Source organism: Mus pahari, chromosome 15 (assembly GCF_900095145.1).
Source record: "Mus pahari chromosome 15, PAHARI_EIJ_v1.1, whole genome shotgun sequence".
Taxonomy (NCBI): domain Eukaryota; kingdom Metazoa; phylum Chordata; class Mammalia; order Rodentia; family Muridae; genus Mus; species Mus pahari.
Genome location: NC_034604.1, coordinates 27789883 through 27811263, shown reverse-complemented (window position 1 = coordinate 27811263; position 21381 = coordinate 27789883). Strand labels below are relative to the sequence as shown.

Here is a 21381-nt window from a genome sequence, read left to right as displayed (position 1 = left end):
AATCGCCAACTTTGATAATTCTCCATAACCCAATTTTCTTAATGCTGTGTCTGAGTTTCATCACTTTTTACAGTCTATGATTGTGTGTGTGTGTGTGTGTGTGTGTGTGTGTGTGTGTGTGTGTGTGTGTGTGTGTGTATGCAGGCACATACATACCATGGCACATGAACAGAGGACAACCTCAGGCATTGTGATCTTCGCCTTCTACCTCCTTTGAGACAAGTTCCAATATACCAGGTTAGCTGGCTCACAGCTTCTGAGGTCTTTCCTGTCTCTGCCTTCCTTCTTCCCACACGAGCGTGTGGATTACAGATGCCGTTGCTGCTGCATCTGGCTCTATGGAGATTCTGAGAATATGCACACAAGTCCACACTATGTGATGAATGTTTTACCCTCTGACTCATCTCCCCGCTCCCTCAAATTGGGCTTTCTGTATTCTAGAAAAGTCCAATTGAAAATTTTCAGTTGTCTGCTAGCCCTCAGTTATTCCAAAATTATCTATTCTTCACCCAGCAATTCCACGTCTAACTGCCTTTCTGAAGTCCTCACAGAAGTACATGAGGCAGGCTTCTCAACGTTTGCTGAGATTCCGTTATTCGTCAGACATTGTTCCTAGTATTTTGTATGAGTTATTTTGTTAATTCTCACAATGACATAGAGACAGTAGGCATATCCCAGTATGACCTGAAGTAAAGTAGGAGGCTAAAGTCAGAAGAGAACTGCGCTATGGGACCGTCTGGTACCGCCTCAAGAGTTAGTAGAGACGCTTATGTTTTTAAGGTAACATTTGGATGTAGACCAGGGCATGGTTTCAGAGGAGCGGTGTCTTAGTTAATTCTGCTGTTGCTGCAACAAAATACCTATCAGAAACAAGATAAAGGAAAGGTTTATTTTGGCTTACATTCCAGGCGTACAGTCCACGGCAGGAAAGAAAAGGCACGGTGGCTGTGCATCCACAGCCAGAAACAGAGAGATGACAGTTGGTGATCGGCTAGCAACCTTGTCCCTTTTGTGCTGTCTACAACCACAATCCGCGGAATTACATAGCCCACATTAGGGTGGGTATCCCCACTTTCACTACAATTGAGATAATCTCCGCTCTGAGACTTGCTATCTCCAGTTCTGGCTCTGCTTTTGTTCCCGGCAACTCTTTATTAATCACCCTTGGCTCCCACAGTGACTTCCCTGGGTCGTCCATGGACAACTACTGAATAAATGACAGGTTGGATAAATGTATGCCAAAATGAATGAAGAAGCGAGTGGGAGGGTGGAGACATGGAAGGGTGGGGGAGGGGAGAGAGGAAAGGAACAAAATACTTTATAGCTAATAAAAATCTTTTCCTTATATGTACGAAGAATGCTGTCTATAGTTTACTGGTTTGTACATATTTCTATATTCACACTCGGTCTGCTCCCATCCCCCAAAGTTCCTATCCAATTTCCACACTTCAAGCGTACTGGTAGCGAGAAACCTGTGGCATTTAAGTTTCCCGTAAGTACCATTTTCTCCTTTCTCCTATGTATTACTTGTTTCATGCTTCAGAGCAAATAAGCACGGAGCAGCTTCAGGGACATGAGTCTGCCTGCTGTCATAGTCTTACCGGAAGAGAATATCCTCTTCCTGTTCACTGGCTTTCACTATCATGTAGGCAACGAATTCTGAGACGCCTCAGAGTGTCACCTCCAGCAGGTTCTGACTGAGTTTGACATACATCAGAACAGTGTCATTAAGAGTCATCCACACTCCAGAGGGCTAGGGAAGCAGTGCCACCTATGTGTGCTCGCACATAGGGAGGGCTGACGCAGAAGACCCAGATTGTCCCTTACACACACACACAGACACACAGACACACACACACACACACACACACACACATTCCAGGCCTCTGCTGGATGCCGAGGGAGATTCACTAACATTCCTCTCAGCACGGCAGATCCCAGGCAGCAGGGGCTGGCTGCAGAGCTCATACTGAGGACAAGAAGAACACACATATTTGTTGGATGATATAACAAACGGCCAATGGGCTTCATCCAGCAACCCTGATACTTGCTCGCTGTTCCATAAGCAAAAATCATCGTCGTCGTCATCATCATCATCATCACCATCGTCATCCCTCACTTTTATTGAATACCTCTTTCCAAGCCACTCTGTGTGTGATACATCCCATAAGAGAAAGCTGTATACAGAAGAGAGAAAACCAAATCTGATGTTCCCCTGTGAGTCAATTCCTGTCCTGGTTTCGTTTCTGCTGCTGTGACTAAAACAACTGTGTGAAAATCAGCAGGATCGCAGGCTGTCGTCCATCACTGTAGGGGAGTCAAGGCAGCAGTTCAAAGAAGCTAGTTACATCACATCCAAGACCAGAGAGAGGGTGAATACATGCATGCTTGTACTAAGCTAGACCGCTCTACCCTTACACAGTCCAGGTCCTCAAATCAGGGTAGCCTACGTCAGTTAAGGTAATCAAGACAATCCTCTCTAGACTTGTACAAGGCAACCTGATCAAGATAACTCACTGAGACCTCCTTGCCTGTCAATTCTAGGTTGTATCAAGTTGACAGTTAAACTAGCCAGCACAGTGCCAAAGCTTACACTGCCCAGTCCTTCTGATTGATTTAAGTCCTTCAGTTCACTAGCCATGTCATGACACGTATCCATTTATACCAAGTTAAGATCAATACCCAATAGTCAGGACATGTAAAAGAACCAAACCACTAAATATTGAAAAGATAGAAGCCTGGTCACGTCTAACAGCAACAGAAACTGATACATTTGGGAGGACTGTCTGATATTATCTTAAAAATTCCAGTGGCCTTGGCTATGTGTATACCAACATCTCTGAGCTGGAAGTACCCAAATGAACTCATTAATCAAAACAGGATTAAAATTTAGAATTTCTGCCCAGCCCATTCACTGTCTCCAAAAATAACAATACTGGAAATCCCTTTCAGAAAACATCTCCTAGGGCTAGAGAGAGTTCAGCCAGTAAAGTGCTTGCCTCGCCATGCAGGCACAAGGGCCTGGGTTTGATCCCCAGCACCTGCCTGAAAGCTGGGTGCAGTGCCACATGCTGGTAATCCAACGCTGAGGAGCCAGAGACCGGGGGAGCATCAGGGCTGTCAGCCGGGCAGTCTAATCATCAGCAACATTCATGGTCAGTGAGATTCACTGAGCGACCCTGGCTCTAAGGTCACTGAAAAATACACTCGGGGTTAACCTCTGGTCACAATTCCCCTCTGCATCTGTGCATACAAGAGAGCCCCATGCATACACACACACACACACACACACACACACACACACACACACTCATGCGAACACACACACACATGCACGCATGAGTGAAGGAAGAAAGGAGGAAAAGGAGAGAAAGAAAGAAAGAAAGAAAGAAAGAAAGAAAGAAAGAAAGAAAGAAAGAAAGAAAGAGAGAGAGAGAGAGAGAAAGGGAGGGAGGGAGGAAGGAAGGAAGGAAGGAGGGAGGGAAGGAAGGAAGGAAGGAAGGAAGGAAGGGAGGGAAGGAGGGAGGGAGGGAGGAAGGGCTCTTCACATTCATCTTTCATAAGTTGTTCATGCCTACACTCCTAGCATCTCCTATCTGGTTTGAAGCTGGGGTCACAGGTGCCTTCAGGATCATGCTGGGATCCAAACTCATAGGTTCATGGTAAGTGTTTTCAACCATGGGGCAGTATCTCCAGCACCATGTATATCTTCCTGATTCTTTGCTTCTTTTCTGTTTTCCTCCTTTCCTCCTTCCTTCCTTCCTTCCTTCCTTCCTTCCTTCCTTCCTTCCTTTCCTTGCAGAAAAGCAACGTAACCCTCATTATGTTTCCCAGGCGTGCTACTGCCTTATGATCACACAGCTCAATCACATTGTGTTCTTTTTTTTTTTTTAAAGAATGCATTAATTTTATTTATTTATTTATTATATGTAAGTACACTGTAGCTGTCTTCAGACATTCCAGAAGAGGGAGTCAGTTCTCCTTGCGGATGGTTGTGAGCCACCATGTGGTTGCTGGGATTTGAACTCAGAACCTTCAGGAAGAACAGTCGGGTGCTCTTACCCGCTGAGCCATCTCACCAGCCCACATTGTGTTCTTTTGACTTCCTCCTAGGATTTTATTGGTTAGCCAGCCCCTGGTACCAAATTAAAACCCCCGCAGTCTCCTGCACTGCCTCCAGGCCTGGCCACGGTGGCCTGCATCCTGGGGCCCTACCCCCTTGCCTTTCTCTCTAGCTTCACTGCATTCTATTCTATAACAACTCACTCTGTGCAAGAAGCTGATGCTGTCTTTGCATCTCCAGTGGTGTCTTCCCCTCTCCTGGTCAGGTTATCCTTCAGTCAGCTGTAAGGCTTAAGGTTCAACATCATCTATACCTGCTGCCACCATCCCCACACCCCATCGCTTTGAGAGTATAATTTTGTTTGGGTCTAGCACTGCATTTACTGATGAGTTCTCCTGCTGGATGTTTAATGTTATCACCTGGAGATGGGCTTCTAAGCATGTCTGTGATAAAGAATCTAGATTAGGTTAATGTGAGGTGATAAGACCCACCCTCCATATGGGTGGCATCGTTCTATGGGTGAAGGTCCTGAATGGCATAGAAAGGAGCCAGTGAACTGAACACCAGCATTCATTGTTCCCTGCTTCCTGACTGCTAAGAAATTATTCAGGGGCCTCATGTTCCTGCCGCCAAGATTTTCCCGGGGATGGACAGTATCTGTGGACTGTGAGCCAAATAATCCCGTCCTTCCTTCAGTTGCTCTTAGCAGGGTATTTTATCACAGCAACAGGAACAGAAACAAAGTTTCCGACAGAATTGACATCAGTGTGGAGTTTAGTGCTTCATTCTGACCAGCATCTCCTAGGTTGGCACAGGTCATCTTGATTGAAACTTGAAAGTCTAGTGTATTCTTGGTTATCAAAATCCTTGTGTAGCATAACGCTTTCAGTTGGTGAATATTCACAATGTGGGGAAAGCATGGTACATACTATACAATCTCAATTACCCAAGTGTGTGTACACTTGCAGGATCCAGAAGGACACATTGAGCTGAGCTGCTTGTGACTGGGTAACTTTGTTCTTGCCTTCTTGTGTTTGTGTCCTATAATACACATACTAAAAAATAAAGGAAAGCTTCCTTATTTAAAAAAAAAAGTTTTAAACATACTTCTAACCTTAATACAGGAATGGCACCTGTGGGATGACAAATTAAGGGAAAATGTGAGATGCAGATACTTAAGGTCACATGGTGCATGCCTGAATAAAGGTCAGAGGTCAACCTCAGCTGCTGCTCCTTAGGTACGATCTACCTTGATTTTTTTAAGACAGGGTGTCTCAGTGACTGGTCTAAGTTAGCTGGCCAGCCTTGGAATCTACCTGCCTCCATTTTCCCAGCGCTGACATGGGAAGTGCGCACCACTGCATCTGGCTGTTTCCTTTTTTAATTGACTAGGTGCTAGCATCTGGGCATATCTGTGAGCTGAGTCCAGCATCTTTCTCCCTTCTTCCTCTCTGCTTCCTGAGCATAGGTGCTGTGTGGCCAGCTGCCTCAAGCTCCTGCTGCCATGCCTTCACTAGCCAGTCGGTGTACCCTCAAACTATAAAGTAGCAATAATCCTCTTTTATCACAGCAACGAGAAAAGTAAATCACACACTAGGATTGAACCCCAGTCCTCATGCTTGCAAGGTGACAGCACTATTTAGATAATGATACAAGGTAGCAACCCTGTCAGGTGCCATAGAAAGGGCGGGGGTGAGGGGCATTTTGTGAATTAAGCTAGACAGAGAAATAAATACAAACATTATCTGCTTTGTTGAATCTAAAATGTCATCTCAAAGTAGGAAAGCCCAGTAGCAATCATTAATGACCAGTGAAAAAGAGGAAAAGAGAGCGAGATTGGGTACTAACACACACACACACACACACACACACACACACACACACACACACTGAGCTGGATGTCTCTAAAAGTAGGATTGCTAATCGACATCATTAATATACAGCCTATACATGTCCTGAAATATTGTGTCATACCCTGTAAATACATACAATTAATGCTAATTAAGAGGAAAAATTTAAAAAAGAAATGTTTAGATGTTTAGATTAATTCTGTTTTCTACAGCATCCACACCAGGCTTGAAAGGACTTTGTGCCCCTATTTGGACAGTGCCCAGCCAGGCCACCCGGGTCTCCTGTGGGACTTTTCCAGTGATCTCACGGTGGGGAGGTTCTAACCGCAAGCCCTCTATCTGATAGTGGCAGATGGAAACAGAAACAGGGAGAACTGTGAGCAGAAAGTTAGAGCGCAGAGAAAACGTTCGGAAGTGGGCGGGCGGGTGTGTGTTTAAAAAAAAAAAAATGGGTGGAAACCTCATGGCCAAGTTGTAGAAAAAAATAGTTGAAGTGTGCCTATCTTGGAGCGGAGCCCCTCCCTTCTGCTGGCCGCGCGGAGTGGGAGCCCCAGGTGCAACGGAGAAGCCCGGTTCACGGTCCAGAAGTTGGTGACCCTTTCCTGCCCCCATCCCCCCACCACAGTGCTCCCCACTGCGTTCTCCCCGCCGCCGCGTGGCAATGAGCAGCCCGGTCAGCACGCCGCCTCCCGAGCGTCTTGGTGAGTACCGGGGATGTCCCTATCCTGGCCAGACGCAGGTCCTACTGTGGCGCACAGAGCGTGCGGGGTCGGAACCCCGGGGACAGGCCCGGCACCCTGGTCCGATATATGTCTCCCGGTCCAGAGAGGCCACCAGCCCCGCGATGGCGCGCTGTTTCTTTGTGTGGGGTTTGGGAAGGGTCCGGGACCCGAGGGAGGGAGAGGCCAAGCCTTCAGCAACCAGGCGCCCACCCCACCCCCACCCCTCGCAAGTCAAGTCAAGCGGTCAGGGTCAACTTCGCACCAGGGAGCCCGGGCCAACATCAAGCAAACTCCAAGAAACTCCCCAACAGTTCTTTCCGGCCCACTGGCCCCCGGGACAGGCGCGGGACAGGCGCAGACCCTGCCGCATCCGCTGTCGCTGTCCTTGACTCTTTGGGAGTATGAAACAACAAACAAACAAACAAGATTGTCTTTTTAAAGGCTTTAACTTCTTGGGTGACTGGAGCAGCGAGAGTCTCCGGATGTAGGAAACTCTGATGGGCCTCCCCGGCCCGCCTGCCTGCCCGCCCTGCTCTCCTCGACTTTGGGGCTTTTGCAATCCAAAATGTTGTTTTTAAAAGAACACCACTGTTGATCTATTTTGCTCCTCACCTCAGAGAGGAATTCCTCAAGATTCTATCTACATGCTGTTCTCTAACACACGGTTATAAAATAATAGAAACCTTTTTTCAAATGTTAATTTTAATTTTCTTTTTGAGACAGAGTTGTATTTACAACTAGTTAGACTAGTTTGTAGACTGGACCAGGCCATGTCAATACCATGTCATCAAAGATGACTTTAAATTTCTGATCCTTCTACCCCCCCACCTCCAAGGTATTGTGATTAGGTGGATGTGGCACCACTCATATTACCGAGGGGACTCAGGGCTCCATGCATGTGAGGCAAGCCCGCTACCAACTGAACTACATACCCCAGTCTGCCACCCCTCTTTGGTTAAGTCCTGTAAATATAGGTGGTGGAGGCCTCTTGGGACCCCTGTCTTGTGGATAGGTACCTAACATTGAGGTTTGTGTGGTCGGCAACCATGTGCCCCATGTGCGTCACCAGGACATGCTATCCTGTATGTTGCGTGTATTGGGGTCACCTCGCCAACAGCTCTTAGCTCCAGCTTCAGCATCCACAAAGGAAGATTCTTCATGGAATATTCTCATTGGGTTGTGAGAGATTGAGATGCATATCAATAAACCCTTGAGAGTTGAGGCTGAAACGTCCATGGTGTTTACAAATGTCTACCACCCCGAGGTGAACTTTACCAGAGAGTGTGGATTGCAGGGTTCGCGAGCATTTCTTTCCGTGTGTATCTGACTCAAGTTCCTGTGCGTGGGCGCACTGATATACCTGTGTGAACAGATTTACCTCACTGTGTGTGGATGCACAGGAACACGTGTGAACACATGCGTAGGACCTGGGTTAAGGAACAGGAAGTCAGGACTGCTATATTCATTTCATCTCTGGCACGGTGGAAGTCGAGGCTGCAAACACTCGGGTCTGATGAGGGTCACCTGAGTCCCCCAAACAGTTCTCTGAGATTTCCGTTTCAGGCCTTGCTTGGCTAATAGGGACAAACCCCTTTCTGCTGCGGCTGTAGGGTTATAACCTTTACTTAAGTAGTTTACCAAATTACTTTCCCCCATTGGATTAGTGGCAAGGCCCCTGCTATAGGAGACCCCTGGGATCCTGTTTCTTGCTGCTAACTCAGACAGGATGTATCTATATCCTGTCTCCACCATGAAGCCACAGTTACTGAGAGCCTCGATGAAGCCACAGTTACTGAGAGCCTCGGAGCAGAGAGAATCGACCTCCCTGTGTCAGCTCTGCTCTGACCTAGCAGGGTTTAGGGATTCTGCTAGGCCTGATGGTCACTATTATTACCAGCAAGTTATGCACAGGCCGTTTGTGCCTTGCCCTTGGTCGGAAGGGGTCACGGCTCAGTGCAGAGATGCCAGGTTTGACAGCTTTATATAGAATTGGCTGTTGCTGGCAGAGGCAGAGAGGGTGATGAGACGTGCCAAGTGAAATTACATCTCAAGCCTTGTGCAATCCCTCTAGATATTAGGGACATTTCGAGTCTCATGGGACTGGCACGGTAAGCGAATTGGACCTTTCCCAGGGTACCCTTGGTTGGGCAAGTATTTTAGTGGCTTGCAAAACACTCTGGAAAGCAGGGAACTATGGGTAAGAGGCGTTGTGTGTGTGCAGTGGATGTGGGTAACTGCTTCCACGGTGAGCGGGGAGAGGTTCGGTTATCTCTGGGTGGCTGGTGCGGCCATCTTCGTAAGTGGAATGTGACCTATATGTGATTATAAGTTTTCAGGATAAAATGCCCTATCCCATGGTTTAATCTATGAGACAAATATTTTATGTGTTTAAAATGTTAACTACTCAGAAACTGTCCTCCTAAAGATCATGCCAGTGTGTGTGTGTGTGTGCGCGTGTGTGCGTGTGTGCGTGTGTGTGTGTGCATGTGTATGTGTGTGTGTGTGTGTGCGCCTGTGTGTGAGTGCATGTGTATGTGTGTGTGTGTGCATGTGTGTGTGCGTGTGTGCACATGCATGTGTATGTGTGTGTGCATGCGTGTGTGTGTGTGTGTGTACATGTTTATTCATGCGTATGGCGATGCACCTGTTTATGCAGGCATGCAAGCAAACCACCTGATTGCCTCTGCTGTCATTTCTCAGGTGTGCTGCTCCCCTTGTGCTTCTGACAGGGCCTGTAGCTGTCCTGGAACTCACTAAGTCGTGAGAACTCACTCAGCAGACTGACCAACCTCCCAGGGAGCACCAGGGACCTTCTTCTCTATCTCCATTTCCCCAGGGCCGGGGTTTCAATATTCGCTACCACTCCCAGCCTCTTCTCGTGGGTCCTGGACATCAAATCCAGGTTCTCTCTTGCGTAGCAGGTAGTTTAGGAACTGAGTCTCCAGTCCTACACCAGTTTCTAATGTCCACGGCCACTTACGAGACTTGAAAATCACCACATTCTTGCTCCGTCTCGCCATCTCAGCTAAACCGATGGGTAGGAAACGTGGTCACTTCAGAATACGCCTCTCTATCTAGAAGAGAGTCTAAGCACGTTTTACGGCTCTGATAAGACATGCTATTACTTTTGGTGGGAAGTGCCTGCCAGAGCCCTGTTCCTCCATCTCTCTATCTGTCCACATGGGGTGTCAGACCTGGGCGTTCACTGGCTTTGGGAGGAATCACAATATCTCAGTGTCTCAGCTTTCCGCCTCTGCTGGTAGGAAGAGCAACCAACTCCAATGTCACAGTATTCACCCGGGGAACAGAAGTGACCTGGAGCCATGCCTAGCAGTGCTGGCATTGAAGAAAGCAAAATGGCTTGCAGATGTGGGTCCTCTCTGCAAGCAGGTGGCTGTTAGTTCACAGTGTGACGACAGTATTAGTGCTTTTAGACCAAGCCCTGGTGTGGACCTTGCCTGGGTCGCCCCACCATGCTTGAAGTAATGGTTATTTGGCAGAAGAAGGACTGGAGGGTCAGGGAGGACTTCGTGGCTCAGGCTTCCAACCTCCTAAGTACAAAACCAAGTCGTCAGACCCTGCAGATATCTGAGATCCACTGAGTGGGTGTCGGTGCCTAAAAAGGCCTGTGGCCAGCGAGCACAGGCAAGGCACAGTGTTCTGCTCGCTGCACGAATGGTGTCTGAGTAGTCAGAACGGAGCCCGGGGTGACAGCTGCCAGGCGTTCCAGTTCTCCAGTCAGGCCCGCATTCCCACCATGATCCATGCCCACCTCCTGACACTACCGCTCCCTTTCCTGTGGTCAGAGCTGTCTCGCTCTGCTTGCATCTTCCCCGATGGCCCTCACACACCTGCCCATGCTGTCTGTCTTTCCAGCCTCACCCTCCCGAACAACCTGTATCCAGCTCCTAGATGTCAGGACACCCTCCCCTGAACACATCTGCTTGTCATCAAGGACTTGTTTGTGTAGTCCAACTCAAAAAAAAAAGCCCCCAGCCTTGGAAGCCATCCACTAAACAGACCTATACCCTACACAGGAGATATTTTACTGTCCCAGTGGGTCCTGCTTCTGCCCCTTCTCGGGAATTTGACCTCCTGAGTGGCTCTGTGTCCACATCGTCCCCTGGGCACTGTTTCCTGCTTAGGGCCTGGCACAAAGAATTGACAACTGAGCCATTCTGAGCCCTTCAGAAACAGGTGGTGATTATATAGGACCACATTAATACTCAAAGTTAGCGTCACATTAAGGCCAAAAGCCCCTTCAGGTGTCTTTGAGAAGTCACCCCTAGAGCTCCCAGGCTGGAACTTGACATATACTGAAAAGCCAGTAAATAAAACATTGAAACAAGCAGAGACCACACCGAAGACAAGGCATGGGAAGCACACAGCAGCCGAATTGCAGGCCTGTCTCCCCCTCCCCCACCACCTCTCAGCTTGGCCTGGTGTTTCCTTTTGATTCCATATATAACCTGACCTTCTGGGGGAGTGCTGGCTGCTGCCCTCAGGTTTATAAATTTTAATTTTTGTGCATTCTTCTAAAACAAGGGTTTTTGTACGGTCCTTTAGCCATGGTAGAACGAGACAATGGCCTCTTTCCCGCCTGCTGGCTAGAACCCAGCCCAAGGCACTGGATTCCATCTGGAGGTAGGTGGGGATTGGACAGGACCTCCCAGCAGCTGCTAGAAAGCCCTGTGCATAGCTGCTTCCATGTCACAGGGAGCCCCGAGCTTGAGAAAGGGCCTGCTGTCCCTTTGACCTCTAACCCTGAGACCCTTGCTCTTTCTATTGCCTTCATAGCCTACACCCTTACCTCCCATCCATATCTCTCTGTGTGTCTCTGTCTCTGTGTGTCACTGTCTCTCCCTCTCTGTGTGTGACTGTGTGTGTGACTGTGTGTGTGTGTGTGTGTGTGTGTGTGTATACAGATGCCATGAGTGCCATGGTGTCTATGTGGAGGCCAGAAGACAATGTGGGGTGTTGGTCCAATCATTTTTGAGACAGAATTTTTCTTGCTGGCCCAAGTGCTTCCATGAATCCTCCTGTCCCTGCCTCCCTCTCTCCCTATAGCTCAGATGCCTACACGTCTACTTCCAATGTTTACAGTTTTAACACAGCTTCTTGGGATCCAAACTCACGGTTGTGTGGTTAAACGCTTTACATAGTGAACCTTCTCCTCGTTGACCCAGAGCTCAGAAATTTGTCTAGACTACCTGACCACAGAATCTTCCTAACCCTGCCTCCCTAGTGCTGGGTCGAGACAGTCAAACTGAGGTCCCCATGCTTGAGGCAGGGGACTGGGCCATCTCCCAAGCTCTCTTCTGTCCTGTTTCAAACACCATGTAGCACAAATAGATTTGATCAATGTGCTAGTGGTGTAGAGGCTGCCTGTAGTAGTTAGTGAGTGGGATTTGGAGTCTGGACCCCTTATGAACCAGCATTGACCTTGGGCAAGTTGCTAGGCCTCTTTCTGTAACCCTGGCTGGCCCACAAGGACCTGAATGCAGAGGACTCGGTACTTATTTCTTGACTACTACTGCTGTTTTTGTTGTGTATTAACAAGGGGGCCACACTGTCATGTGTGTTGAGTCCCAGAATGTTATAGCTAGTCTTTATCCAGTTAAGGGGATGCTGACAATCTCTAAGTGAAGGATATTCTGAGTATAGAATATCTCCTGGTAGATTAAGCTTTTTCCTGAGCTGGGGCGATAAACTTAGTCAGTTAAACCCTTGCCCTGGAAGCACAGAAGCCAAAGTTGGATTCTCCAGAATTCATGTAAAATAAGAAAAGTAAACAGCAGCACGTGGTGGCTTACACTGGCAAGGCGGAGACAGATATACGCCTTGGGGCTCTCTGGCCAGCCAGCCTCGCCTCCTGGAAAGTTCTAGACCAATGAGAATCCCTGTTTTAAAAAAACAGAGTGGATGGCACCCTAGGGATAGTACTTAAAGCAAACTTGTGGCCTCCATGTGCATGTGTGCACATGTGTACTGGTACACAGACAGACAGACAGACAGACAGACAGACACACACACACACAGACACACACACAGACACACACACACACACACACACACACACACACATTTCTCATGCAGTGATGCCAGATGCAAGCTCATGACTGTTCTGAATGAGTGCCTACTCTCTCCCCAGCACCCAGCTCCATCCTTGCCTCCCGGTGGTTCCACTGTATGTCAGTTTACTGAAAACTTGCTTTTTAACGGAAGAGTACAGACTATCAGGTCCTGCAGAGTGGGCAGAGAGGACCTCATCACAGTGTCCTCCCCTCCCATAGCATGGCACAGTGATCCCTCTGAGACAGGAGAGCAGCCACACAGTTCAGCACAGCACACAGCACACAGCACAGCACAGCACAGCACAGCACAGCAGCACAGCAGCACAGCAGCACAGCACAGCACACAGTACAGCACAGCACATAGCACACAGCACAGCACAGAGCACAGTACAGCAGCACAGCACAGCACACAGCACACAGTACAGCACAGCACATAGCACACAGCACAGCACAGAGCACAGTACAGCACAGCAGCACAGCACAGCACAGCACACAGCATACAGCACACAGCACAGTACAGCCTACAGCTCAGCATACAGCACACAGCACAGTACAGCGCACAGCTCAGCATACAGCACACAGCACAGCACACAGTACAGCACAGCATAGCACACAGCACAAAGCACAGTACAGCACAGCAGAACAGCACCGCATAGCACACAGCAAAGCACAGCACAGCACAGCACACAGCACAACACAGCCCACAGCACAGCACAGCACAGCACAGCACAGCACAGCACAGCACACAGCACAGCTCAGCTCAGCACAGCACAGCACACAGCACAATCAGCACAGCACAGCACACAGCACAGCACAGCACAGAGCACAGAGCACACAGCACACAGTACAGCACAGCACAGCACAGCACAGCATAGCACAGCACAGCACAGCACAGCCCTCCCTCTAAGCCAGAAGGGCCGACTCCCAGCCTGCTCCTTCATGTTTACATCAGTCAGCCCTGGGGGGAGAAACTGTTATTCCGTAGGAGAACTTCACCAGTTCGTGGCCCATGGTGGATGGTGAGCAACCTTTGGCTCTGCCTCTTAGCCAGCCCTCTAGTGTTCAGGGTGTCTCTTAGACTGTGCCAGTAAAGGCCCAGCCTGCTCCTGACCTCAGGCCCTTTGCTTCTTTTTCCTCTGTGCTGTGCTCTAAGCAGTCCACAGCTGGGGCCCAGGCTTTGACTTCTTTCTGTCAAGAGGCAGGCCTCTTCCTCCTCCTCCCCCCTCTTCCCCCCCCCTGCCTCCTCTTCTTCCTACTTCTTCCCTTTCTTCTTCCTCCTCCTTCTCCTTTTAGGAGTAACTATTTTTCCTCTTCCTGAAGAATGCCTCCTTTTCTTTCTCTTCTCCCCCTCCTCCTCCCTTTCCTGAGGAATCACACCTTCCCTTCCCCTCCCCCATCCTACCTCCCCCATCCTCTCCATTCTCTCCCCTCTCCTCCTCTTGCTGCCCACACAGCAGGCTCCAGAGAAGCCCTGAGGGGAGCCAGGCCCCCGGATGCTTTATTGGATCCTGCCCCTGGGGGCGGGGTGCGATGTTCTTCAAATGGCACTCCTTCCTCCCATTTCTGAAGAACCTCTCATTTTAGGAAAATGAATCTCAGGGATGCCTGAAAGTTCCCCCTTTCCCTTGTCAGTTTCACGGTCTCTCTCCTCTGTCCCTCTCTTGGCACTTGCCCCTCCCTCTCTTCCCGTGACGGACTGCATGACTCAAAGCAGAGAGGAGACACCGCCTGTGTGCAGCACAAGTTATCTCATTTCACCCCTGAGCAGCCCCAGGGGAGGTATTTTTATCTCCCTTTTGCCTGCCATGGCACTGAAGCCAGCGAGGTGACAGGGGACTTTGCAGACAGCCCTGCCTGGCCTCTCCTTCTCCTTTCCTGTGTCCTCACCCACTTCGCTGAGAGTGCAGGAGGGGTTCAGCCACATCCCGCCCACCCCAGGACAGAGGAATCAGAGTTCACAGTACTTACTGCTAAAGGACCACAAAACCAGAAGGAAGGAAACGACCCTTTAAGACAAGCAGCGCCCTTGTCTTTGCAGCTATAAAGTATAACACTTGTCAGAAAAAAGGCATCTGCAATAGCAAAGAATTGCGTCTCCGTGGTAGGCACCGTGGTCCAAAGGCTGGGCTACCATCCCGCACCTCACCTAGCTGCCTGTCTGTCTTTCTGTCTGTCTGTCTGTCTCTCAGTGTCTCTGCCTGCCTGCCTGTATACCTACCTCTTTCTCTTTATTCTTTTGTAAAGATTTTGTTCGTTATTGATGAATGGAGGGGAGGTTATGCTACAGCATACATGCAGAGGTCAGGGGACAACATTTGGAGGACGGGGGACCACTCTCAAGAGTTGGTTCTGTCCTTCCACATTGAGGCATGAGGGTTTCTTATTTCTGCTGTGCTGTGTATTCCTGGCTGGCTGGTCCACAGGCCTCCAGGGCAGCGGCCACTCTGCCTCCTCTTTCACTGTGTGAAATTACAGGTGTGAGCCACATCTGTCTTTTGGTGGGTTCTGCTGACCTAACCTTTCTTCATCAGGCTAATACTACAAGCACTTTTACCCACAAAGCCATCTCATGAGTCCTTCCTTGGCTTGTTAAACCATGAAATCGGGTTACTCTTCATTTAAATGTTCGAGACTTGTGGCTCATTATTCCAGAAACAATGGTATTGACCTAAGAATGGTAGGTCAGTAGGTGGAAGATGGTGTGTAAGAGGATGTTCTTTAGGGAAGGCAGTGGCTTGGAAATACTCAGGAGACACACAAGCAGCAACTAAAGGTGGTTAAGAGGGAGTTAGGCAGAAAGAACTAGCAGGGCATCCTGATGGAGAGTCCAGGGCAGTGGTTCTCAGCCTTCTTAATGCTACAACCTTATACAGTTAGTCATGTTCTAGTAACCCCAACCACAAAATAATTTCATCACTACTTTATAGCTGTATTTGTTGCTACTGTTATGAATCATGATGTAAATATCTGATATGCAGGATATCTGATATGTGACCCCCCCAAGAAGTCATGACCAATGGGTCAAGAACTGCTGGTCTAGGGTTTACACTGATCACTCGTATTTGGTGTGTAGTCTAGTGCGTTAGTTACGGTCCCAGTTGCTATTCCTGACACGTAAGGAAGGAAGAATTTATTTTGGCTCACAGTTCAAGGTGATTTAATCTGTCGTGGTTGAGAAGGTATAGAGGCAAGAGACTAGTAACCTTGTTACTCTAGTCTGGAAGCAGAGCACAAACAGGAAGTGGGGAGGAGCTATAACCCACAAAGCAGTCCTTGAGTGACCCAGTTCTTTCAAGGGTTCATAACCTTCTAAAACAGCACCAGTGAGGGATCAAGAGTTGTCAAACACATAAGCCTATGGGGGATGTTCACATTTTAATCACCACAGTCAGAGATGGGGAGAGCCCAAAGCCAGGGCCTTAGCCCAGGCATCTGAAGGAAGGCAGCGAGTGGCACATGGCAAAGGCCCACACCGTCCAACTCAGGGACACACATGCAGCCTTCCATCCAACCACAATGTCCTCTATGTAGATGCTGTTAATTCCAGGCTATAACAGTGGTGCTGGGGTTCAAAGGCCATCTTCTCCACCTCCTAACCCCTGTCCCCCACCCCCACTCCCGAGGATCATCAGCACTCCAGCCTTGGTGCCAGATGTGTCTCCTCTTCCCCAGAACTTCCCCTGCCAGACTGGGGCCTTCTGCTTGACCCCAGTAAGACCCAAGGTCATTCCGACATCCCCAGAAGGAAAGGCCTTTACTTCTTCATCATCTTTCTTTCCTTTCTTTGTGTGGCCTACGTGTGTTTATGTCTTCGTGTGTCGGGGCATGTGTGCATACGCATGTGCACGTGGAGGCCAGAGGTAAGTTTTCTGTTCTCCTCGGTTACTTCGCACTTTACTTTTTGAGACTGTTTCTCATTGTACTTAGATTCAGTGATTTGGCTAGTCTAGCTTGCTGCGATCCCTGGAGATGCCCATATGCTGCATCCAGCACTGGGATCATACATGTGCACCACCACAACTGGCTTTTTATGTGGGTCCTAGGAACCAATCCCAGACCTCATGTTGGGGGCAAGCACATCACCAGCCCGGATATCTCCTGAGACTTTCCCTTTTCATGTCACTGTGATCTTGTGCATGTGAGGCGAGGCTGGACCCACTGCCTTCTTTTACCTCTTTTAAATTTTAAGACAAGGTGTCAGCAAGTCATCCAGGCAGGACTTGAACTTGAGACTTCTGTCTCAACCCACCAGGTAGCTGAGACAAGAGACCCGGGCTACCAGTCACAGTACAAAATGCCTCAAACCTTCGGCCTACCTCCGGTGCCTGCATTGCCTCACCCACATTGGCTTCCCATCTGTGACAGCAGCTGTTAATGCTGTCTGTGGACAGATATACAATGGCAGTTGGTAGTTGTGTGGGTCCTATCCGTGAGTCCACCCCCTGTTCCCCAAAGGGGAAGCAGTGGGCAGATGCCTGCTAGAGTTGCTGTCAGGAGAGAACAATGCCCTCTGTGAGTTCTGGGATTACCTCCACCCCAGAGCTGCTACGTGTGATGCTCCGTATATGTGTGAATGCGTGTGAAAGTGTGCTGTGTAAGACACAGGACAGTCTTGGGTACCAGTCCTCACTGTCTACCTCATTAGAATTAAGGTCCCTTGGTTTTCATCACAGTGCATGCCAGGCTAGCTGTTCCCAAGCTTCTGGGAATTCTTCCATCTCTACCTTTCCTCTCATTGTAGGAGTGCTGAGATTACAGACATGTTACCACACCTGGTTTTATGTGTGTGCTGGGGATTCAAACTCAGCAAGCACTTTACTTACAAAAGCATCTCCCAGGCTGTGAGCAGTGGCTTTAATCCAGCAAGTCCTGTCTGAGTGAGAACTGTAGGAGATGTAGGGGGCACATGGATACTGTTGACTGGAACCTGGTTAGGAAGTCAAGACCTAAGAACACGAGAGAACCCGGGAGGTCTGCATCACATAGGAACACCTGGCACAGCCTCACCTAGTTCAGGCCCATCTAACAGAGCTGGAATCCTTGCCACGCGTCACTGCAATTTCGAAAGAAATGGCTTCCCACTTGAGGTCCCCTCCCTAAGTCACACTCACAAAAATGACGGTATTACCTCAAATCTCCATTGCAATTATTTTGAGTTTTAGTTAATATGCTAGCACCAACGGTAACAAGTCTAAAAAAAAAAAAATGACTTTGTTGAAGTACAAAAAAATGAAAGACAGACTCTCCACGTGAGCCAGCTGAGTAGGAAGTGAGAAGCTGAGATGCACACCACCTTGGGACCCCTGTGATGTCTATCGTGCGACGGCAGTGTGACCCAGTGGATCTCAGAGCCAGAGCGGTCAGCCACTGTTTGCTTTGCTCTCCATGAAGATGCCATGGCTTGGATCTCAACAGAGCCGTTTAGATGACTGATTTCTACCGTGGGAAGTTGTAAAAGGTTCTCATCGTCATTCATTGTCCACCTCTGTCCAGACCACAGTGTGTCATTTTGCTAATTAATCCCAGGAAGAAAACTCTTTTTTTTTTTTTTTCTTTGTTCGTTTCTGATTTTGGCTTTTTCAAGACAGGGTTTCTCTGTGTAGCTCAAGTTGTCCTGGAACTTGATTTGTGCACTAGGCTGGCCTTGAATTCAGAGTTCTTCTGCTTGTCTCTGCTATCCCTAGTGTTGGGATAAAAGGTGCCACCACAGGCCAGCCTATGAAGAAAATTCTTAACCTAACCTCGTCAATGCCGGGTCAATACCATAAAGAAAATTTGGAAATGTATGGGGCTGGTGAGAATGCCCAGTGGTTACGAGCAAGCCATGAGGATCTGTGTTCAGACCCCCAAATCCACATCAAGTGGCCCTTAACAGCCTATAACTTCAGCTCCAGAAGATCTGAAGCCTTCTTCAGACTTCTTCAGGTACCTACACACACATGAGCACTTACTCACATACAAACACACATTCACACACACACACACACACACACACACACAAACACACATTCACACACACACACATACACACATTAATTCAATAATATTCTTATATTTAAAAAAATAAAGGAAACTTGGAAAGTTGAAAGAGAAGCTGGATAGGAAATTCTAGGATGGAAGCAGTTTATCCATAGATGTTGTGGACACCTGTGCTTGCTCATACGCAGAGTTATGGAGAGCTGGTCATGGCTCTCCAGTCTGAGAAATGAAGGTAAATAGGATGCCAACACACAGAGCATCAGGTACAAGTCATGACTGGAATACAGTGTGCCCAATTCTGTTGAAGGGCATTTTGTTGCACAAGCTTTGGGATCAAACTGCCTAATGTCTTCCTAGTGGCTGAGTTAATATCTAAACAGGCACATGGATATTAAAGAACAGCTCCAAGAAGTGTGTACTCACCCTGGCCTCAATCAGCCCTATAGCTAATGCTAAGTTATACTGAATTTCTACTTAACACAATATAGTTTTACCTAGCTGAATTAAAAAGGTGTGTCTAGGCTGGGGCTATAGATTAGTAGGGAAGGTACTTGCTATGCAACCAGAAGAAGTTTAATCCTTAGAAAACCATAGTATGGTGGTACAGGTTTGTAATCATTGTGCAGGGGATTTCGAGACTAGTGGTTCTACGGAGCTTGCTAGCCAGCTAGTCTTATATTCTTGAGATCAGAGCCCCAGGCCAGGGGTATCCTGTCTCAGATAACAAGATTAAACTACACTGAGAAACAGCATCCAATCTAGCCTGAGCACACACCCTAACATATGCACACAACTACACACATGTGCATGTACACACACAGATTCACACACACACACACACACACACACACACATCACCTTGTGTTTGAAGAAGGAAACTATCTGTGTGATTCTATGTTAGTTGAAGGTATAACTTGGAGAATGAGTTAAGTCAGGCTGAATTGGAATGATGCCAAATAGAAAAGTAGGGGTTGGTGTACAAAGTCCTTGCACTGTGCAGAAATGGTCTGGCTTCCACAAGAAGCAAGGCAATGCCCATCTTCCTCTTTGTTGGGTGGGTTAGTTATGTGATGCCCTATGGTGGAGCACAGGACCTCCCTGTGAAGGGGGCACGTATGATCTGAACTTACTACAGTTCCCCGAATGGTCCCTCCATAATGCCAGCCCTCACATGTGCAGGAAATGAGGAGTTTTAGGAAAAGAGTTTTCATTCACAAGATTGAAAGTTCTTTCACATAAGCTAAGTATGTTTGTTCATGCAATTACCCTTGGGTCGTTTCCTACGTGAGAATTCCAGATCCTTTCGAGCCAGCTCAAAACAATCTATTTTTAAACATTCAAGTGAAATGATACTTGTTGCCCACGGAGAAAACAGACAGTGCTGAGGGAAGGGAGGTGCATCTTTGAGGATGTCACGGGTGCAGCTGATGCTGATCTTAAAACATGCAGATGCCCTGAGAGGCCCCGTGTCCAGCTCATGAACACCACAGAGCCTTCTTATCAGAATGTAATTGCCTTGGAGCTGGCTGATGTTCTTCATTCCCTTTGTATCCAGGCTGCTGCTTCCCTGCCCCCCTCTGCTGTTTCCCCTCTGCATACAGCAGGCTACCTAGCAATAAGCCACTGCCTGGTTTCTTCTGTTTCATTCTGTTTGTTTGTTTCTTTTATTACTTTTTAAATGTAAGTATGTGGGCAGATTGGTGTGCATGTTCCTGTGTGAGGGTGCATGTGTGTGCACATGCATGTATAGACCAGAAAACAATCTTGGGTTTCACTGGCTCTCTCCTTGACCTGGCACTCACCAATTAGTTGGCTGACTGGCTGGCCAAAGAGCCCTGGGATTCTGTCCACCCACACCCCCCTTTTTTGCTCTGAGATTACAAGCATGTGCTCCCATTTTTGCATGGGTCCTAGGGTTAACCTCAGGTCCTGGTGTATGCAAGGTAAGCTGTTACTGCCTGAGACATCCTCCTAGGCCTGCTGCCTGTTTGTGTAAAGTGTTCTTGGAACACAGCTGCTCTGTTGCACTGTGACGGCTGAGCTGTTGCCACAGACTGACCTAGCCTGAACTGTTTATTCTCCAGCTCTGTAGGGAAAAAAATTCTGCTAATTCCTCACTTAAACAGACAGAGGGATATAACTTCCAAGTTCAGACCCAGCCTAGCCCCTTACAGCTGTCTGAAGAGACCAACTCCAGGGCTGGTATCTATGGAAAGGAGCTCTGCAGCTAAGGTCAGGGTATAAGCAGCAGCATAAAGCCTCCTGGGCCACATCTGGCTAACTAACGCGTCCCCCAAAGCACAATTGTACCCATTCCTGATCTTCACTGCCCCGGTTGCCAGCCAAGGGCCTTCTTACAGTTGATCCTGACCATCCCACCAGCCCCTGTGCAAAACTGGCACCCTAGGCTCTGCCATTGTCCTCTCAGCTCACCTGAGCAGGTTCAGGAGAAAATATGGAGTAGGCATAGGGAGTGTCAGACAGGCTCCCCCTGACCCGAAAGCTGGGGCTCCACCATCACTCTCCCATGTTCATAAAATGGTATGTGGCACCCCAATATGGGCAAACTTTCCACATGGGATGTGCCAGACAAGACTTACTTCATGTGTCCTACTGAAGGTCTGCCCACTTGGGAAACAGTCCTCAGAGTTAGAAATTGAGACTCTGGGGTTAAGTGTACCTGTATCTGCCAC

At 48.4% G+C, this 21381-nt stretch overlaps 1 protein-coding gene across 1 annotated transcript in view; it reads left to right on the top strand.

Annotated features, from left to right (window-relative positions):
- The first annotated feature begins 6361 nt into the window (after nt 1-6361).
- The window catches only part of Gypc (glycophorin C (Gerbich blood group)), a 31816-nt gene continuing 16796 nt past the window's right edge, over nt 6362-21381 (top strand). Inside the window, exon 1 of the mRNA XM_021214822.2 lies at nt 6362-6614. Coding sequence (XP_021070481.1) covers nt 6575-6614 — 40 coding nt within the window. The 5' untranslated portion in view covers nt 6362-6574. The remainder of the gene's footprint in view (nt 6615-21381) is intronic.